This window comes from Aptenodytes patagonicus, chromosome 6 (genome assembly GCF_965638725.1).
Source record: "Aptenodytes patagonicus chromosome 6, bAptPat1.pri.cur, whole genome shotgun sequence".
Classification (NCBI taxonomy): Eukaryota; Metazoa; Chordata; class Aves; order Sphenisciformes; family Spheniscidae; genus Aptenodytes; species Aptenodytes patagonicus.
The window spans coordinates 12,258,748-12,277,433 of record NC_134954.1 but is presented as its reverse complement, the minus strand read 5'-3'; the positions used below and the strand labels follow the sequence as shown (position 1 = coordinate 12,277,433).

The following is an 18,686-nucleotide window of genomic DNA, read 5'->3' as shown; positions in this document are numbered from 1 at the left end:
CTGGCCCATCTTGCCGGGGTTAGAGGCTCTCTGCTCATGGTAGCATGGGGCTAATGGGGGATGTTGTCATTTAACTGGGAATTGGGTGGTGGTATCTAACCCTGCCTGTCCCGGGCAGGTGTGCTGCAGACAGAAGGACTACTGGCAGTTTGTGAAGGACATTCGCTGGCTGAGTCCCGGCTCTGCTCATCACCTGGAGAAGGTGGGTTCTGGTGGGGTGGCCTTGTGTGCCCAGTGGGGAGGGAAGAGAGGGCAGCTGGGCTGTGAGCCTCATCGGTGGGATAGCGACGCCTTGGCTGTTGGCCTGCCGTGGGTAAAGTGGCTCCATGGATTGTGGAGGCTGAAGCAGCCACATGTTTGTGTACAAGCCATGTCCCGGGAACTCGGTGTGGCTTGGGTTGAGACAATCAGCTGCTTATTTCTCCCAGGCCAGTCTCCAGCTCGGCTCGTCCGGCTGCAGCAGGCATCACCAAGGGAACGGACACAAGCAGCGCTTGTGTGTGTGCAGGGGTGATTCATGCCTCTGTGCAAATCTCTCAAAGTCTGGGCTGTCCCATTTCTGGGTTGTGCCTTGACCATGCATTTGGTTCTCCCATTCCTGGCTTCTGCCGACTGCTGGTGCATGGGGATGCTCTTGGCCCTCGGCTGCCCCATGCCAACGTCTGCGGCCCCCACCGCGGCTGGGCGCAAGGGCCTGATGACTGGTGGTCCCTATGTCCACCCTGCTGCTGGGGGGATGTGGGATGTGACTCCAGTCCAGCTCTTCAAGGTGCAGCAGCTCAGGTGTTTAGCTTCCCCAGTTAATGTGTCAGCAGGAACATGACTGTCACCACCGGGGTTGGGTTGGATTTGGGAGTGTGGGGTCCTTCCAGGTCAGTGGCGAGGCACATGGGTGGGAGAGCATGCAGGAGAAATTCATAGTGCTGGTGGCTGTCAGGGGACTTTGGTCGCTGGCTGACCTTTGAAGCGTTGTTCCTCCCCAGTGCTTTTGCCTCCCTGGTGGCTGGGGGGCTGGGGGGCTGCTGGGACTTGTCCTCCTTCCTGCTGATGGTGACCAGCGCTGGAAAGCTGCCGTTATTGGGGGGAAACCAAAGCCGTGCGGTGGAACAACCCCTGCTCCCCGGCTTGCCTCTGCGTGCCTTAACCTGTGCCTGGTGTCCCTTTCCAGTTCATCAGCCTGCAGGAGAGTGGCCAGCCTGACCCAGAGGGCCCGGGGGACCAGGCCATCGCGCAGCTGTGGCTGCAGCACAGCCTGCAGTGCCACTGCCTGTCAGCGCAGCTGAGACCGCTCCTGGGGAACCGGCAGTACATCAGGAAATTCTACGCAGGTAAAGAGAAACGGGCCTTTTCCTTCTTATTAGGAAGATATCTAGCTGGTGGCGTTCCCAAGCCGCATGGGAGTGACGGGGGACGGCAGAAAAGGGGGTTTGCGTGTGAGCAACCAGTGCTGTCAAACCATGCGAGTGAGAGGGACCCCCCCAAGCAGCAGTTTTCTCTTCCCAGACACTGCCTTCCTTCTCAGTGACGCCCACGTCACGGCCATGCTGCAGTGCCTGGAGGCTGTCGAGCAGAACAACCCCAGGCTTCTGGCTCAGATCGACACCTCCATGGTGAGTTGAGGTTCCGGCTTTTCCATCTGGCTCTCCCCAAATGCCGGCTGGCTGTGGCTGCTTGTGCAAAGTCTCATTCAGGGCACATGGAGCTCTTGGATAAGGGGCTGGACTTGGAAGTAGCAAAAGGAGCTCCAAGAGGGGAGGAGAGCGGTGAACTGGTCCCTGCGCTGCCTGTGCGAGCCTGGCAGGGGTTGGGGTGGGGGAGATGGCTGTGTGGTGCCTGTAGTGAGGTACCTTGCTTCTGGCTGGCATCGAGGATTTGAGTATGAGGACCTGAGGACCGATTCCTTGTAAGTGGCACCTCTAAAGCCCTCTCCAACAGTCCCAGGCTTCAGGGCCAGAAAGCAGAGCTGCCTGGTCATGAGGGACAGCCACCCTCAGAGGGGACGAGCAGCACCCCAGGACACCTGGGTGCCCACTCCTGCTGGTGACGCCAGTGACCCCCCCGTGCAGCCCCGTGCCAGCTGCCCCCTCCCCAGAGGAGGGAACAGTGGCTGCTTTCTTTGCACTCCCAGCTCCCCCAGAGGAAGGCAATTAATGAGGCTTCGTTAAATGGGGGCTGTGTTCTTTCAGCTGGCCGGCACGTCACTCCCATCCCTGTGCGCGTCAGGTCCTTCTGCTGGGACAAGAGAGACGTGTGACCATGATGCTGAAGGACAGGAGAGCCGTCTGCCTGGGGCACTGGGCTGCCTGGATGGTTTCGCTGAGAGCCTGGTAATTTCCCAATGAGAGCCTGCCATGTAGCTGCGAACAAAAAGCCCCTTGCCTTCTGCACTGTGGCATTTTTCCCTCCCCATCCTCCTGCCCCCAGGGCTGCCACATCCTTTGCTGGCTGGTGATTAGGTGCTCAGGTCGATTCCTTTCTGTTGCTGCTCCTTTGACGTGTAGCCCTGTAAATGCTGATTTATTAATGATGCCACCTCTCTTCAGCTTACCAGGAAGAGTGATGGTCCACCTCTGGTGACCAAGAGTCAGAGCCTGACTGCCCTCCCTGCGTCCCTGTACGTCCCTGCTGCAGGCTGCACACAGCAGCGCTGCTTTGGGTCCTTCTCCAGCCTCCACAATCCAGCCTCCTCCGGCCTCTCAGGTAACGAGGGTGGGCTGGGAAGCTCAGGATAGACCCAGAAAAGACTTTGCCTTTTTTTCTGCTCTTGGATTCGTTGTGGTGGATGGGTGTGAGAAGATCTCTGCCCACAATGGGAGGGAGATCCCTGGCCTTTGCCCATGGTGGGTTGGCATGCCTGTGTGAAGCCACAAGCTTATTTGCGTAGGGTGGTCTGCATGTGCCAGGGTGTGTGACATCCTGCTCCTGCCTCTTGTCCAGACAGGAGACCAGCGAGCTCTTCCATCAGCTCCAGCACCATCCAGCCCCAGGAGCGCTGCCTGTCCACCCGGTCCTCCTCCTTCAGCGAGGGCAGGTCCCCTCTGGAGCAGCCCGGCTCTATCACCCGCTTCCACGTTTCCTCACCCAAAGACCTCTTCTCTCCGGCCAGTGACATGAGCTCCAGCACCACCAGCCAGAACGAGGACACTTGGACGGGGAGTCAGGATGATCCGCAGAGTGATGTTAACGATGGGCCGGAGTACCTGGCCATCGGGAACTTGGGGCGCCGGGGCCGGGCATGCAGCAGCGCCAGCACCAACAGCACCAAGAGCAGTAGCTCCAAACTCTTCTCCTCCAGCAGCTCCCAGAAGCTGGACTCGGTCTCATCCCTGGGGGAGCAGGGGGCAAGCGGAGGTGGAAGCAGGGGCCTGAGCCTGTTGCGCCGGTCCAGCTTCTCGGAGGGACAGTCGTCAGCTCCACAGGGCATCCTCAAGAAGAGCCATGCGCGCTCGCACTCTGACACCAATGTGGCTTCGGGGAAGTTGCATGGTAATGGGGCAGCTTTTCTGGGATGGCTTTGGGGTGTGGGAGTCCCTGGTACCGGGAGGCTGATTCTGGCCACCTCTTTGACTCAGTGGATCAGGTCGGCAAGGGGAACAGTGGGCGAGTGGTTGGGAAATTTGGTCTTTGCCCTTAGCTTTCCTGCTCTGCACTGGAGTGATGGGCTGACATCTTGCTTCCCAGAATGCCCTGGGCCAGTCTGTTATTGGTATTGTCAGCTTTTACAAAAAACTTAGAACGTGGCAGTGATGCTGTGGTATTAGCCGTCCTGCTTCCCCACTGGCCTTGCCTGGCTGGGACATGGGGCCATGGCAGGGCACGGGGCTGGGGCTTGGGCTCGGGCTCATCCTACTGGTAGGATGTCATCCTACTGGTAGCCTGCTGGGTCATCCTGTGCTCTTGAGTGGGTGAATGCATGGTGGGGGGGGGGAGTGGGATGTGAGGGGACCAACAGTTTGTGGGAGTCTGCCCCACCAGTGCTGCCTTCATGGGAGAATGGAGGTCCTTGCTGCGTAGTAACCAGTCTGTCTCTGTTTTCTCTCCCTTAACGCTGCCCTCCTCCTCCTCCTCTGTCTGCCCAGGAGGCCTCAGGGATATCACCATTATAATAGAAGATCCAGTGGCAGGTTTGGGAGCCAGTATAACAGCCCTTCATTAGTCGTCATTGCATCAAGTTCAGGATTTCCATCAACCCATTAGCGTCCATTTAGAAAACCAAAAAAATTCTTTCTTCCCTGTGTCCCAGCTGGTGCTTTGAAGTGTGGTCAGGTTTACGCATGTGACCTGACTGAAGATCCCAGCTTGGTTTTTGGGAGCAGTGGACCAGACCCAGAAGGGCACCCAGCTCCCCTGCATGGCGTTAGGGAGCACTGGCCACCGAGTGCTTGAGCTGTGTCCCCTGCCCTTCCCTCCACCCCACTGCCTCGGGAGCCAGGAGAGGTTTCATCTCTCACCTCGTGAATAAGGGCTGGCAGCTAAGCAGGCATGGGCTTGAACATCTTATTTTTCCTTTCATTTGGTGGATCTGTGGCACGGGGAGGTTTGATGTTGGCTGAGTTCAGCCGCATCCCAGCCAGCTGTGCTTGCACTCACAGCCAGGACTCCCAGGTGCTCTTCTGGGCTCGGAGCAGGTTTCCCCCGAGCAGAGGTGCTGGGGTGCTGCCATCCCTTTGCCCCACACGCAGAAAGAGTCAGCAGCTCAAAAAAATGGGCTGTTTTCTTTTGCATCCGTTGAACAGCGGCACTGGGTTTGTTGAGCTCACATCTGGGTGTTGAGGGCTCTGTAGCTGGGAAGGCTCCTTCCTGGAGGTGGTGGGTGTTCAGGCAGATGTGTCCAGCCCCGTGTCCTGCTCCAGCAGAGGGTGCCGAGCACTGCCTCACTTTACCCTTCAGCAATAGGCTCTGTTGGATGTGGCATCCCCCAGGCTGGTGATCATGAGGTGGTTTCTGTGCTGGTTTTCAGCAGGGTTGAGGTGGCTGCAGGATACCCTGCCAGGCTGCAGAGATTAGCTGTGAGAGCCTCCCACCCCGACGGGTCTCCTTTGTCACCCAGCCTGTGGGGTGGGTTGGTCCCAAGCCCCGTCCTGGTGGCTGCCACTTCATGGTCTTGGCAGGGAGATGCTGGTGTTGGTGGACTCAGGAGCCTCCAGCCACATCAGGGTTATGGCACAAAGCTGGGAGCAAAGAGGAGTAGGAGGTTGAGAGGGTGGGGTTGCCCTTCTGTTGTGCTCGGGATGTCAACCGGTGCCTGCCCCGTGTCCACACCTGTATGCTCCTGTCCCGCTCCAGTTGGGGTGTTTTGAGTCTCCTTCAGCAGTCCTCTGTCACCCAGCCACTCCGTCCAGGTGCTCCCTGGGGCTGTGGCTCTCCATAGAGCACCATCTGTTGTTGGTCTCTGGTCAGGCCAGCTCCTGGCAGTCCCCGCCAGCTCAGCCTGGCAGGGGGTTGCACCGCAGTGTGTGCGTGGGGCAGAGCCCTGCCCACAGCCTGTGTAGGTCACCTTGAGCACTGCAGCCCAGGCTCCAGGGTTGTGTGCGGGGAACCCTGGCTTCTAGTTGAGCAAGAGCATGTCCTTCAGGTGCCTCCTTCCGCTTTTGTCCAGGCTGCTTTGCAGGACTGGGAGCCCCACAGGTCCCTCGGCTGCTCAGGTTTCCCCTTGTCTCCTGACTCTTTGCCCTAGGGGATAACTCTTCCCTTGGAGATGCTCCAGCAGGAAGAAGGGGCTGGCAGAGGCGCTGGCTGGAGCCTGTTGTGTCCCCCAGCTCTGCTAGGGGGTGAAGAGAGGAAGGCTCAGGACTTGACTGCTCCGTGGCTCTCATGAGCTTCTCTCCTTCTTTCCCCTTTTCCTCTCCTGCCTGAAATGTCCTTCTAGTTTTGTCCACTCCTGGGCTTGCCCTCAGCTGTGGCAAGGAGCAGGAAGATGTCCTTCCTTGCTTCCCATCCATTTGTGCCTGCCCATGTGATGCTGAGCCCCTTTCATTTCACCCTGTGCGATGGCTGGGCACCTCCGGGATACTGATGTGTGCCTGGTGTCGTCTTCCTTTCCAGAGTCCCACGGCGATCCAGGTGGAGGGAGAGGGCCCGTCTCTGCTTCCACCCAGAGCAGTGAACTGAGCACACCCAGCTCCCTCTACATGGAGTACGGTGAGTACCGCCAGCCTCAGCGGGATGCTCACTCCTGGTCAGGCTGCTCCATCGGCTGCGGTGGCCTCAGCTTCTGGCACCTGCTTCTGGGATGCTGGTTGGGCACTGGGGATAGCAGCAGGTCCTTCCCTCATACGTTTGTCTCTTGCTTTTCTAGACTCTGGGCAGTACTTGAGCTCGGGGGAAGGGATGTTCAGAAGACCCTCGGAAGGGCAGTCCCTCATCAGCTACCTCTCTGAGCAGGACTTCGGCAGCTGTGCAGACCTGGAGAAGGTGAGGGAGGCAGCAGCAGCCTGTGTGCTTTGGAGAATGTATCTTACTGCAGGTTCAGTGATACTTCCGTCCGTGGGGAAGATAATCCCATAGTATTTCTTTCCTGCTATAGAGCTGTGCCCAGAACTTCAAGACTGAGTTCCTCAGTGGTGTCTGGCAGCCAGGATCTGCCCATCCAGCATATACACAGCAGCTTTGCAACATGTTAGGGCTCCTCAAGGACATGTGCTGACTCCCCAGAGTGGATGTGTTGCACATCCTCTTCATAGGATGCCCCTTGTGTTTTGTGAGTATTCTGGAGCCCAAGAAGGCTTTAGTTTCTAGGTCCTCATAGAAGAGTCAGGTTTCATGGGGTCGGCAGGGATTAAGGTCTTTCTACCACCCTCCATGAGTAATAAGCTCTTTCCTGTCACAGGTTGGGAACAAGATTTTACCAAGTCTTCCTAGTTTCTCCATAGTACAGCCTTGAATGCTTTTGCTCTTGCCTTGCAGGAGAATGCCCACTTCAGCATCTCAGAGTCCCTGATCGCTGCCATAGAGCTGATGAAATGCAACATGATGAGCCGGCAGCTGGAGGAGGAGGAGGAAGACAGTGACAAGGAGATCCAGGAGCTTAAACAAAAGATTCGCATTCGGCGCCAGCAGATCCGCACCAGACACCTGTTTCCTACCTGCCAGGAGATGGGCTCAGACAGTGGGTGATGTGTTTTGGCCTAATCAGCTAGTGGGATGTGGGTTTTCTGTCTGTTGCCTGTCCTTGGCCTTCCTGCCCGTTCGTGGGAAACAATCATATTGCTACCAAGGTGCTGCAGAGATTTGTGAAACTCTGCTGCTATTAAAGACCGTAATGGGACTGATACTGTACATTGATAAGACTTGTGCGCTGCTGGCGCTGAGTTATGGAATGTAATTTCATTTTGAACCCATAGTGTTTTCCATCCTTGACCTCCATCCCTCCCTGCTGTGGCCATACCTGGCTATCAACTTCTCCCTTAGCTGTCAGTGACCCTTCAGACCACTTCCACTGATGGCCTGGCTGTGTTGCATTTCTCCCAGGTCTTGTGGCGACAGACAGTGGGTCCCAGTTCAGCTCCCATGGCTCCATGCGGCTCTCTGACTCCGGCTCCGATGTGGAAGAGTACGAGATCCGAGGTAGGAGGGAATGGCTCTATTGGCTTCTTGCATAGAGACAGACTTCTCCTTGGTGTGGTTGTGTTGAGGTCAGTCCTGCTGAAGAAGAGCATGTCCCTCTGGCCTTCAGGATGGCTTTTCCCAAACAAATGGCTGAATTCTGAGCATGAGCAGAGCAACCAGTTTCCTTCATGTGATGGCATGACTTTCCTTCAAAATCCTCTGTAATCCTCTAGCATTCAGTGCCTCTGGCTGGTAGGTGGTTTCCATTTCATTGCCTGGTCCACATAGCAGCTGTCACAGCTAGAGAGAGGTGGGAGAGCCGCCATCCTGCTCTCCTCCCCGGGCAGAAGGAGCCATAGCTCTGACCACTTACCTCTTGGGTAGCAGTGGTGGGCGCTGGTCACATCCTGACCTGTAATACCTGTAGTCTCTGCTCCTGGCAGCTTGGGTGGCTGAGCTTATCGCCCACAGGAGACCTGTCTGGGTCCCTGGGTGTCCCTTTCCTTCAGAGCCTTGTTCATCCTCTTGAGGTGGATGACTTACTTCTCAACAGTACCTCCATCTCACTGACTTTAAAAAGAAGATGGAGCAGTCCAGTCTCCAGCTATAAACTTCTCGTCTCTTGACTGTTGACAGCAAATCCTCCTTTCAGTCCCTGAGGGCTAGATTTTGTGCTCAGTTTTGAAGCCCACAGAGGGGTGTGTGAATTCAGTTCTGGGCTTCTCTTGTGCGAGTGCTGCTCTTGTATTATGCCCTTTCTCTTTGGCCTGGCCAAAGCACTGAAGTCAACTGTTTTGTCATCACCGTGTTATACAGATGGTAACGATGGATCTAACCTGATTCAAATGTCCAAGAACGGCCTCTCAGTGTCAATGGCTTCCTTGTTCTCAGGTAGTACCCTGCAGTGCTCCCCTGCGGCACGCGTGCGTGTGTGTGGAAGATGTGTGTGTGTGTGCACGTGCACACTTCTCAGAAATCTGCCTGATTTGGGAACTGTGAACAGCATCATCCAGACGTCAGCAAGAAAAGCCATTGCAGGATGATGTGGCAGGACGGAGCAGAGAGGAGGCAGAGGAGCTCTGCCATGGCCTCCATCAGCCAGGGTGTTTTGCCATGCAGTATTTTGGATATACCTTCACTGTGGTGAAGACCTGTGTTGTCTGGCGTAGGGCTTGGCAGGGCGACGGCACAGCTTTGTGCCTCTGTATCTGCTGAAGGCTGAGCCTGGGCTGGATGAGAGCAGAGTCCTCTACAGTGTGGGACCGGGTCTCCATCCCAGGTGCCTTGGGGAGCGTTATCTTGCTTGACTTGGCAGAGCTGGCATGCCGCAGCTCTGATCTGAACCACGGCCAACCCTTCCCGTCCTGCTCAGACTTGACTTGGAGAAGAATCCTTCCAGAAAGAAGTCCTGGAGAGAGAAGTAGTGAGAGCAGACAGGGCACAGGCAGTTTGTTCACGCTGGAGGCCCTGGGCACCGGGATCACATGCAGCCAGGTTTTGCTTAGTGTTTTTATTGTTTACAGTACTACTAGATAATCCTTCCAGTCTGCTGGCCGCGTTTAAATAACCTTCATGTGCTCCAGGTTTGCTTTAGCAAGGGAACAGCCTACGTGGGCTGCTGCTGATCTCTCCTGTCAGGTGTTCGGCGCCAGCGCATTGCTCCTGCCAGAGATGCTTGGTGCTCAGAGCTTCCCCGTCAGCCCTGCTGTGTCCTGTGTTTACAGCCCAGGGGTTTAATCCAGGGGGGCTCATCCTGGCCTGAAGCTGGCATATGGGGGCTGGGGTGATGTCCTTGGGTTTGGGGGCTGTTCACAAGCCTCCTGGGGACTACCCCACCTGGTGATAGCATTGGCAGCAGAGGCGTTTTGGGCAGTTAACTGGAGGCTTTTGGGGAGTGGCTGCAGTTAAGGTTGGGAAGTGAGCGGTGGCAGGATCCCAGTGCTAGCCCCCACGGGAGCCTAGGGTCAGATTTGGCTCCCTCTGCCATCCCTGAGACGATGCCAGTGCCTGAGTGTGCCGGCTCTGCCTTCCCATAACACTTGGCCCACACCGTGCTGCATGTGCCCTGCTGTTTGCTCATGTTCATCGTAGTCTAGGACCATGCGGCACCTTCCTGCGCAGAGCTGAAGGCACCAGAGCATGGCAGGTATGTCTGGCCAGTGCCCTACATGGCTGGGAGGCTATGTTTGACTGAATTCCCTGTTTTCTGCAGCTAGAAGTCTGTTTGCATGATGTAGATATGCGGATTCCTTAGCATTAGGATGCTTTCCTGTGCCTGTTTCTAGCAATGGATGTCAAACGAGGAGGGTCAAGCATCCATGCTGAACTCCACTAGTGTGAGTCTAAATTTACGTGCAGGACTGGGACTTGCTCCCTTTGCTGCCAGGGCAGCCCTGCTCTTCCTAGGGGGCTTGGGGGGTGGCACTCTTCGCTCAGCCAGGCTGTGATTCCCTTGGCCTCAGTGTGCGGTTGGTGCCTGGCCGGGATTGGATGGGCTCTGTGCGAGTCCACGTAGCTGACCTGCTTGGGGTGGAGAAGCAGAGACCCCGAGATGTGCCTCCCCTAGCCAGGCACTGGGCCACTGGATCGGGGGGAGCTGCAAGCCTGTGTTTGGGGGTGGTGTGGTCACTGCAGACCCCGTTCCTAGAGCTCCCCAGAGGTACAAAACAGGCGACCTGCTGGGCTGAAGGTTGTGGCGTTGGCCTCTCTTCTGTCCTGACCTGTAGTACGTTCCCCTTGCATGCCCTCCTTCCCTTTTCTGGGAGTCTGTCTGCAATGAAGCAGGGTTTCTGCCTGCTTCTGCCTGCCTTGTACTGCTGGAAGAGTCCCAGGGTCTTGTCCCAGGGTCCTTCCACCGTTGAGATGAATTCCCTCTCAGGGTTTAACCTGCTGGAGTGAAAGAAAGATGAGTGATGAAGGTACCGCTGGGTACTGCCTGGTACCCGAGGCTGGCACTGGGGAGGGATGCGGGGGCAGCCCAGGGCTGTTGGGGAGCTTATGGAGGGGTGGAGCGAGCAGGACCCCAGTGTCCTGCACCTTATCTCGGACCCCTCCCTCCTCGGGAGATGGGTCTGTGGCCTCTGCAGAGGGCTGGCCCCCATGGCTGCTGGCCCGCTCTCTGCATGGATGCTGACGTGTCTCTGGAGTGCTGGGCTTAGGCTGCCAGCCCCAGCTGTGCAGTCGCTGACAAGCCGTGGCATGGCCACCGTCTGATCTTACAGGTTGCGGTCAAGTAGAGAGAAGGGCTCTGCATCCCATTGCTAATCCCCTGCAGCATTTATACTGTGTGTAGAGAGCTACTAAACCTTCTTGCTAACCTTTCTGTCCTGCCCTCCTAGCTCCTGTGTGTGTACTGTTTCAGGCCATGTCACTGCTAGGACTTGGTGTGTGACCTGTACCAGCAGCCACCTGTCTTCCCCAAACCCCAGGCTCACTGTTTTCACAGCATCCCACCATGTCCTTCCCTTGTAACTCCGACAGGTGACTGATTAGACTGCACCTCTCCTTGCTGCTCAGTGCCACTGGTAGAAGTTGATGCTGTAGTTCATGTGCTATTGAACAGCTTGATGAGTTTTACAGTGAAGCTTTGGTTTGAAATGAGTGTACCCCCTTGCCCTGCCCCATCTGCTCCACCTTGTCTGTTTGTGATTCAGATGCAGACATCAAGAGGAACCCAGATTCCAGCAGGAAGTCCTTTCTCTCCTCAGAGTCCATGTACGTCTTCTACTCGTGATGAGACATCTTGGTACCAGGTTCCTCTTCCTGCCCAACTCTGCTCTTCCATGTGCATCAGCTGCTGCTTTGCACTGGAGTGGATATCCCTCCCTCCATCCCTTTGTTTAGCAGTGGGGCACTGGGTCCTAGTCTTAAATTTGGGAAGCAGCACCTGGGATGATCAGGATATTCACATGAGTTAGATATGATATGGACTGGTGTCAGGAGAGATACCCATACCTCCTAGTAGGTAAGAGGCTGGGGAGAGGACCTGGCACAAACTGGAGCATCTGGACTGGCACCTCGGGCTGAGCCTCCCCTGCCTCCCCTCTCTCAGCTGGGACAGCCTGTTAGACTACCTGGTGCTGCCACCTTCTCTCCAACCCTCGCTGCTGTGCTGTGACCCAGAGGTGGAACCACTGGCACACAGCGATGCTCACAAACTCTCTGTGCAGTGCAGCAGCAGCTTAAATGTAAAGTGCTCGGTCCTTTCCCTGCACTGCCCTGGGGTGGAGAGGTGGGGGCTGTGGGGAGGTGAATCACAACCTGTTTTAAGCACAGCTGCTATGTTAATGCTCTGAAAGCAAAACCCCTTTGGGATGCAGGGACCCCTCTGCTTGTTGGGTGAGATACAAAGCTATGTCTGTGCTTGGCAGCTTCTTGGGTAGGTTCGTACTGGGAGAGCAGTTACTTCTGGCTCGTACAGACATTGGCTCTCACTTTGCAGCTTCCCCTGCAAACAGGCACAGGTTTTGTTGAGTAAGGTATGTTTTGCTTGCCTTTCTAAACAGTTGTTGTGCCATTAGCAGGCTTTGCTTGGGGGCAGCTGCAAAGGCAGAAATCAATCGCGTGTATCAATTTTAAGCCTGTGTAGCAGTGCAGAAATAAGGTACCAGAGTTGAAGGGAGCATCTTCAGCTTGAGCTGGGACCGGCAGCAGGGGTTGTGAGGAGGGCACAGCTGTGAGATCTGGTACTAACCACTCCCTTCGCTGTCTAGATCCCACTCCTTCCTCAATTCCAACTCGGCAGAGGCCGTGGCCATGGGCTTGCTGAAGCAGTTTGAGGGCATGCAGCTCCCGGCCGCCTCTGAATTGGAGTGGCTGGTCCCTGAGCACGACGCCCCGCAGAAGGTAGGGTTGTGGGTCCCCGGTCACCGATTGCATTTGATCTTCCCCGAACCCCTGGCTTCAGCCCACTGCCGAGGGGCTTTGCTAGTCCTGGTGATCCCTTTGTGGAGCTGGAGGAGGGGTTTTGTCCGGGCTCCAGAGATGGGTGCAGCCGAGCGGGGCTCTGCCACCGCAGCCTCCTACAGCAGAGTGCCCGGATCCCTGGGGACATCCCTTCTCCAGCCCCCATTCAGCTGGAGCAGCAGCTCAGTGCCTGGCAGTTTTCCAGAGGGCTGCAGTTGCAGGTGCATTGCCTTTGCGGTACCAGGCAGGGATCTGACCCTCTCGCCTACCTCTCCCAGCTCCTGCCCATCCCCGACTCTCTGCCCATCTCTCCTGATGATGGAGAACATGCCGACATCTACAAGCTGAGGATTCGGGTGCGCGGAAACCTGGAGTGGGCCCCACCACGACCACAGATCATCTTCAATGTTCACCCAGCCCCAACGTAAGGACTTGGCGCAGCCGAGGGCTCTCTGGGAACCTGCCCTTTCCAACCCTTTTCCATCAACATCAAGGTTGATTATCCTCTCCTTCCTGCTTGACCGCCAGGGCTTCCCTGCTCTGAGCCTGGTAAATCCACGGTGGTTACCACCGGCAGCTGGTGCTGTGAGATGGAGCCAGTGCCTGCGGTCGGTGCCTTTGTTGTGCACCAGGGCACAACAGGGCTTTTCCCCTTGGATTTGTTGTCCACACTTAAGTGGCAAAGCATGTGGCCATCTCTGCCATCCAGACCTGTGCCAGTGCCCATCCTCTGGTGCCAGGTGCCGTCAGGGCTGGACTCATGCATGTTGTCTTCTGTCTCTGGGCAGGAGGAAGGTGGCCGTGGCCAAGCAGAATTACCGGTGTGCGGGCTGTGGCATCCGGACTGATCCTGGTGAGTGGTGGGACCCTGACCCGTAGCTGGAGAGTGGGAAAGAACCTGTGAACAAGTGGGAAGACGCAGAGTGGGTGGGTGGTGGCACAGCTCAGCACAAGGTCACTGGGGAAATGGTACACTGCCTTTGCCAGCTCTGCCTGCACATTGGTGTGCACCAACCACAGAGGAGCCTCCTTCTCCAGAAGGTCATGGGGCTGGTGGAGGCAAAGAGCAGCCAGCCTGTCCTTTGGAGGGCATTTCAGATGTTGACTCTTCTAAGGCAAAGGCATCTATTGGGGTCCTAAAGCTCCCAGCAGGTTCTGCTGTGGGTACAGCTGCAGAGCTCTTTGACCAGCTGTGTTTCCTGAATGTGTAGGTAGATGTGGCTGCATGAGACTGGACTGTGGTCTCAAATGCTTTTGCAGTTGGCAGGGGTGCTTGCAGACCCCAGTATTGAGCACTCTGGGGCTGGAGGAGGTATGGGCAAGGCAGACTGCCTTGCTTGTTGGAAATGCTGAGCAACGTTGGGAGTCCAGTAAGTGGTTGGGCAGAGCCTGTGCCTCGGCTGACTTCCCTGTCTGCCTGGGTTTGGCCAGATTACATCAAGCGGCTGCGGTACTGTGAGTACCTGGGGAAGTATTTCTGCCAGTGCTGCCATGAGAATGCCCAGACGGTCATCCCCAGCCGCATCCTGCGCAAGTGGGACTTCAGCAAGTACTATGTGAGCAACTTCTCCAAAGATCTGCTGAGCAAGATCTGGAGTGACCCACTCTTCGATGTGCAGGATATCAATCCTGCCCTGTACCGGAAAGTGAAGTCTCTCAACCAAGTGTGGGTAAGACCCTTTCCACGCCTTCCTGAGTGGGGTTTGGGTGAGGTGGGTGGCTGCCAATTGTAAACCATATTCCAGGGAAGCTGGGGAGAAGCGGATATTTCAGTTTTTGAGGCTTAAAACCTCAGCACCGTGGGTTTCCGTTCACCTCTTGTTCTTTGTCCAGTAACGTAGGAATTTCAAAAGGAATTTCTGCCTGGTGTCCAGCTGGGCTTCGGTTTATCTCTTGGAGCATGTGATGATGGTTGTGCTCGCTTTGCCCTGTGTGGTGGAAACACTTCGGTAGCAGGGGAGCAGCGGCTGAGGAGCAGCGGTCATTTCATCAGTGCAGGAAACGGGGCAGGCCTGCTTGGCCAAGGACCATGCTCTGTTTACTGATTCTTGTGTCACCCCTTCCTCTCCAGCTGCTGCGGATCCAGCTTTTCCACATGAAGAACATGTTTAAGACGTGCCGGCTAGCTAAAGAGTGAGTCCCGGGCTGTGAGATGAAGCTGTTTTGCTGTCCTGGATCTGTCCCATGGCAATTTGCACTGGGCATCTGTGCAGCCAGTGCAATGGGCAACAGGGGGAGAGGGGAGTGGAGGGGGAGAGAAAGCAGAGGCAGTAGAGAGAGGGAGCTTAGTGGAGTTGCTTTGCTCTGAGCTCTGGTTTCTCTGTCCTTGCAGCCTCTTAGACTCCTTCGATGCAGTGCCTGGCCACTTGACGGAAGATTTGCACCTCTACTCGCTGAGCGACCTCAGCGCCACAAAGAAAGGGGACCTGGTGCCTCGCCTGACGGAGCTCCTGAAGGCAGGCAGCCTGCATGTTGAGAAGTGCATGGTAAGGCCTCCTCGCCTGCCTCCTGCACGGCTCTGCACCCTCGGGACCACCCTTGGGAGCAGGCTTTGCTGCAAAGATAACCGATGGGGAGGCATTTGACGTGCAGGGCAGCCACCAAATTAACTGATTCAATGCTGTCTGCTCCTGCCTGCTCCACAGAGCTCCTACCCAGCACGTATGGGATGTTTATTACCCCATTTTGGCGCTCCCACACCCCTGGCACATGTTGATTCTGCCTTGCTGTGCTCCATGCTGGGGAAGGACTGTCCCACATGGTTAGAGCAGGGCACTGTGTCCTGCTGTCCTGCTCTGCTCTACCTCCTGCCCTGCTTGCCAGGGAGATGAGGAGCATTTAGCTGCTTTTTCCTCACCTTTTCTCCTTCCAGCTGTGCCAAGCCAAAGGCTTCATCTGCGAGTTCTGCCAGAATGAGGGCGACATCATCTTCCCCTTTGAGCTCAACAAGTGCAGGACATGTGAAGGTGAGAGGCTGGAGAGAAATGGAGGGGGCAGACCCTGGGGTCACCAAGGTCTGCCTCCTGTTTGAGTGGCATTTGTGCTAGCGAGAGGTACAGAGCCAGAGCCAGCGCCAGCCAGACCAGAGTGCCTCTGTGTATGGCCTGTGTCTCTGCACCACATTATCACAGCAGCAGATCAACATTATAATGGTGTCTGGCCAGAGCTGCTGGCGTGGTGGAGCGTGTAGGTCCCTTCCTGACCACGCTGTGTTCTGCCTGCCCCTGTGGCAGTGGGCAGTTGGGTTGTGACTGCAGCAAGCGGGTGTCTGGGAGCCCTGGCTTCCCTTCTGCTGTGGTTACGGGACAGGCTGCAGCCTGCACGCAGCTCTCCTGCCCCTGCTTGGATGGCTGGAGCTGACCTTGTAAAGCAGAGGGAGCCTGAAGGCTTTGTCTCTGTGCCCTTCCTGCCTGCCAAGAAATCCCCAGGCCCCTTCAGGAGTCATCCTCGATAATGCCCAGTACTAATGGCCAAGCAAAGCTTGTCCCTGCAGCTTGGTTCCAACCACTGAACTGGCTTGAAATGGCTCCTGACAACATGTAAGTCTTGGTTTGGCAGGTGCAGTGCCAGAGAAAACTTGGGGCAGAGTCACTGTTTCCTTGGAGAATCAGGAAAGTTTGGGGAGGGACCTTGTGCAGAGCAGGAAACCTCCCACCTGTGCTCCCAAAGGCTTTGCAAGCCAGTTGCAGGGACCCTGCAGCGTGACTTCTTGCTGCTTCCAAAACAGTGCTGGACCCCCGCTTCTGGTCCTTGTTCTGCCTTGGCTTTGGTTTGAAATGTCCTCCTGGACAAGCCTGGAGCATCCCTCCCTGGGGTGTGGAGCATCAGGCAGTCTGTGTCAGCCTCTGCCAGCTCTCAGCCATGCTCTTCCCTGCAGAGTGCAAAGCCTGCTACCACAAATCCTGCTTCAAATCCACCCGCTGTCCCCGCTGTGAGCGGCTTCAAGCCCGGAGAGAGCTGCTGGCCAAGCAGAGCATGGAGTCCTACGTCTCGGACTATGAAGACGAGCTGGAGCAGCCAGAGGCAGTGGCAGCCACATGAGCATGTTGCAGCAGAGAAGCAGATCATGGGTTTATTTATGTGCGTGGCCTTCGTCACCAGAGACTGAGCCATGCGGACTGGAGATGAGGACTGTCAGGAGGCCTGGAGCGCTGTCTTGGAGGGATCTGTTTTCCCCCATGCCGTAGTGCTGGGCTGGGGAAGGGGCATCTTCCATTGTCCAGGTCTGCTCCAGGTACCGCTCGCACTCCCCAATGCCTTTGTTTGGGGAAAGGTGGCTGCTCCTGCCTGTCCTGCAGGCAGAACAGGGACCTTTTCGAAGCAGTTGTTCATGCTGGACCAGGCAGGGCTGTGCTGCCAGTCCCCGTGCCCTGCTCCCTGACAGGGTCCCTTGGGGGGTCAGCACTTTCTGCTCATCAGCTGTATACTAGGAAGCTCTGGCCACGTCTGCTCCTTGGAGTGGGGGAATCAGCTCTCCGAGTCCTCCGATCCCCTGTTCTGCTGCTGCTGCTGGGGGTTGTGTGCATGGAGGGAGGGTGGGGGTTTGGGGTTGGTTGTACGTTTAACAGCTCCCTTTCTCAATTCTGGCTTGGGACACTGCTGGAGAACAGTTGCTCTCACACCAGGATCAGAGCAGAGGAGGTGGCAGTGGTGAAAATGCCAGATTTCTGCCTTGCCTCTCCGCGCCATCTATGCTGAGCTGCTTTCCCTGCCCTCCACCCGCAGAGGGGCACTGCCCCCAGAGCAGCAGCATAAAGGGACCGGTGCTGCCGGGCTTTCAGCAGAGGCAGATCCCCGTGGCCAGAGAATGCAGTAAGTGAGGCTTCCAACCCCGCTTCCTCCTCATGCTGCCAGGCTGTCCTCCTGGGGGGACATGTCCTCCTCTGAGGGTGATGTGGGACCTCACTCTGGTGGCACCAGCACCTGCCTTCCGTGCAGCTGCCTTCTGCCCGAGACCTGTTGGGATGTGGGTGAAGGCTCAGCCCTCTGGCCGCATCCCCTGAGCCTCTGTCTCGGTTTGTTCTTTTAGGTTGGGTTTTTGTTTTTTAATCTGCTGGATTTGGTTTTATTTTTTTAATGTGATTGTTTGTATTTTTAACTGTGTGTTCCCCCCCCAAGGAGGTGCTGCTTGAAATGCCTCTTTAGGGGACATGCGATCTGCTTGGGACTCACCGGTATAAAACCTCCAGGGCTGTCCTGCTCCTGGTTCCTCACCCCTGGATGGGGCTGATGTTTGCCAGGTGTCCTCTCTCCCAGCAGGTCTCCTGCTCCCCTTGGGAGAGGGGTCCCTGAGCCAGGCAAAGCCTCGAGGCTTCCCGGCTGCAATGCAGTGGGGTGGCCAGGCAGCCTGCTTGCAATGGGGGGTGCACGGGGGAGAGGGGTTTGGCACTGGGGTGCTGCAAAGGGTTGGTCCCTCGCTGATGCAGAGCTGCCTGCCACAACCGATGGCTCCGCGGGGTCGGACCCGGTGGTACAAGGTGAGCTCTGCCCTCCTGGGGCTAGCGGTCAGTCGAGGAGGTGCCTCTGCATCACAGGGGTATGCTTTAGCCCATGGCATGGGTGAGTGTGCAGCACCACCTTAGCATGGGTGGGATGTGGGGTGGCAGTGGGGTGTTTGGAAGGAGGGTGTGGCCTGTGTATGTGTGAGAAGGGTGTTGAGGGACCGGGGAGCAATACACTGGCAGAAGGCATCTAGGGGCAATGGCTCTTGCAGCGCGTGCCCTGGCTTGGTCTGGCATGTGACCGCTCGTGGGCTGTCCCTGCACGGGTGGCAGGGTCGGAGCTGGGGGAGAGGCTGGGACCAGGAGAGGTGGCCACAGGTCTTGGTCAGGGAGGGTGGCTGCAAGCCTTGCTGCTGGGAGCTAGGCTGCTGCATGGCAGCATCTCTCCCCTGCTCTGTAGCGTCCTGACAAAGCCAGGTCTAGCCTGGGAAAGGGGATTCAGCTCCCCACTCGCTCCCCTAGGGTTTTTGCCTCCTCCCGTCTTGTTTCTGCTTGTTTTCCCCAGGGGAGCAGCTGCTCGCCCGCTCGCTCTCCATCTCTGCAAGCCCTGGGGCTGCCAGACGCTGGTCCGCCTTGGCCTTGCCTGTCCCCAACCCCAAGCCGAGCCCTCCCGCTACTGCCCGGAGCTGGCACCCCCTTCCCTGGAGCTGCCTCAGCAGCACACCTCCATCCACCCTGTTTTGTTTGAAGCACTTTAATGTCCTGGGACAGCAGCTGAGAGGCTGCCCGTGT

The 18,686-nt window shown here is 56.9% G+C and overlaps 1 protein-coding gene across 6 annotated transcripts in view; it reads left to right on the top strand.

Annotated features, from left to right (window-relative positions):
* The window catches only part of RUBCN (rubicon autophagy regulator), a 32,489-nt gene extending 15,538 nt beyond the window's left edge, over nt 1-16,951 (top strand). For 3 of the 6 annotated variants that reach the window (XM_076341141.1, XM_076341143.1, XM_076341137.1), the window contains exons 3-23: nt 119-202; nt 1,169-1,328; nt 1,504-1,610; nt 2,187-2,327; nt 2,544-2,700; nt 2,938-3,486; nt 4,080-4,124; nt 6,046-6,141; nt 6,299-6,414; nt 6,907-7,108; nt 7,471-7,566; nt 8,365-8,439; nt 11,202-11,262; nt 12,261-12,393; nt 12,732-12,877; nt 13,242-13,306; nt 13,885-14,123; nt 14,525-14,586; nt 14,786-14,939; nt 15,326-15,419; nt 16,331-16,951. In XM_076341141.1, coding sequence (XP_076197256.1) covers nt 119-202; nt 1,169-1,328; nt 1,504-1,610; nt 2,187-2,327; nt 2,544-2,700; nt 2,938-3,486; nt 4,080-4,124; nt 6,046-6,141; nt 6,299-6,414; nt 6,907-7,108; nt 7,471-7,566; nt 8,365-8,439; nt 11,202-11,262; nt 12,261-12,393; nt 12,732-12,877; nt 13,242-13,306; nt 13,885-14,123; nt 14,525-14,586; nt 14,786-14,939; nt 15,326-15,419; nt 16,331-16,494 — 2,946 coding nt within the window. In that variant the 3' untranslated portion in view covers nt 16,495-16,951. The remainder of the gene's footprint in view (nt 1-118; nt 203-1,168; nt 1,329-1,503; nt 1,611-2,186; nt 2,328-2,543; nt 2,701-2,937; nt 3,487-4,079; nt 4,125-6,045; nt 6,142-6,298; nt 6,415-6,906; nt 7,109-7,470; nt 7,567-8,364; nt 8,440-11,201; nt 11,263-12,260; nt 12,394-12,731; nt 12,878-13,241; nt 13,307-13,884; nt 14,124-14,524; nt 14,587-14,785; nt 14,940-15,325; nt 15,420-16,330) is intronic. The other 3 variants (XM_076341138.1, XM_076341139.1, XM_076341140.1) reach the window with 3 other exon arrangements.
* The last annotated feature ends 1,735 nt before the right edge of the window (nt 16,952-18,686 follow it).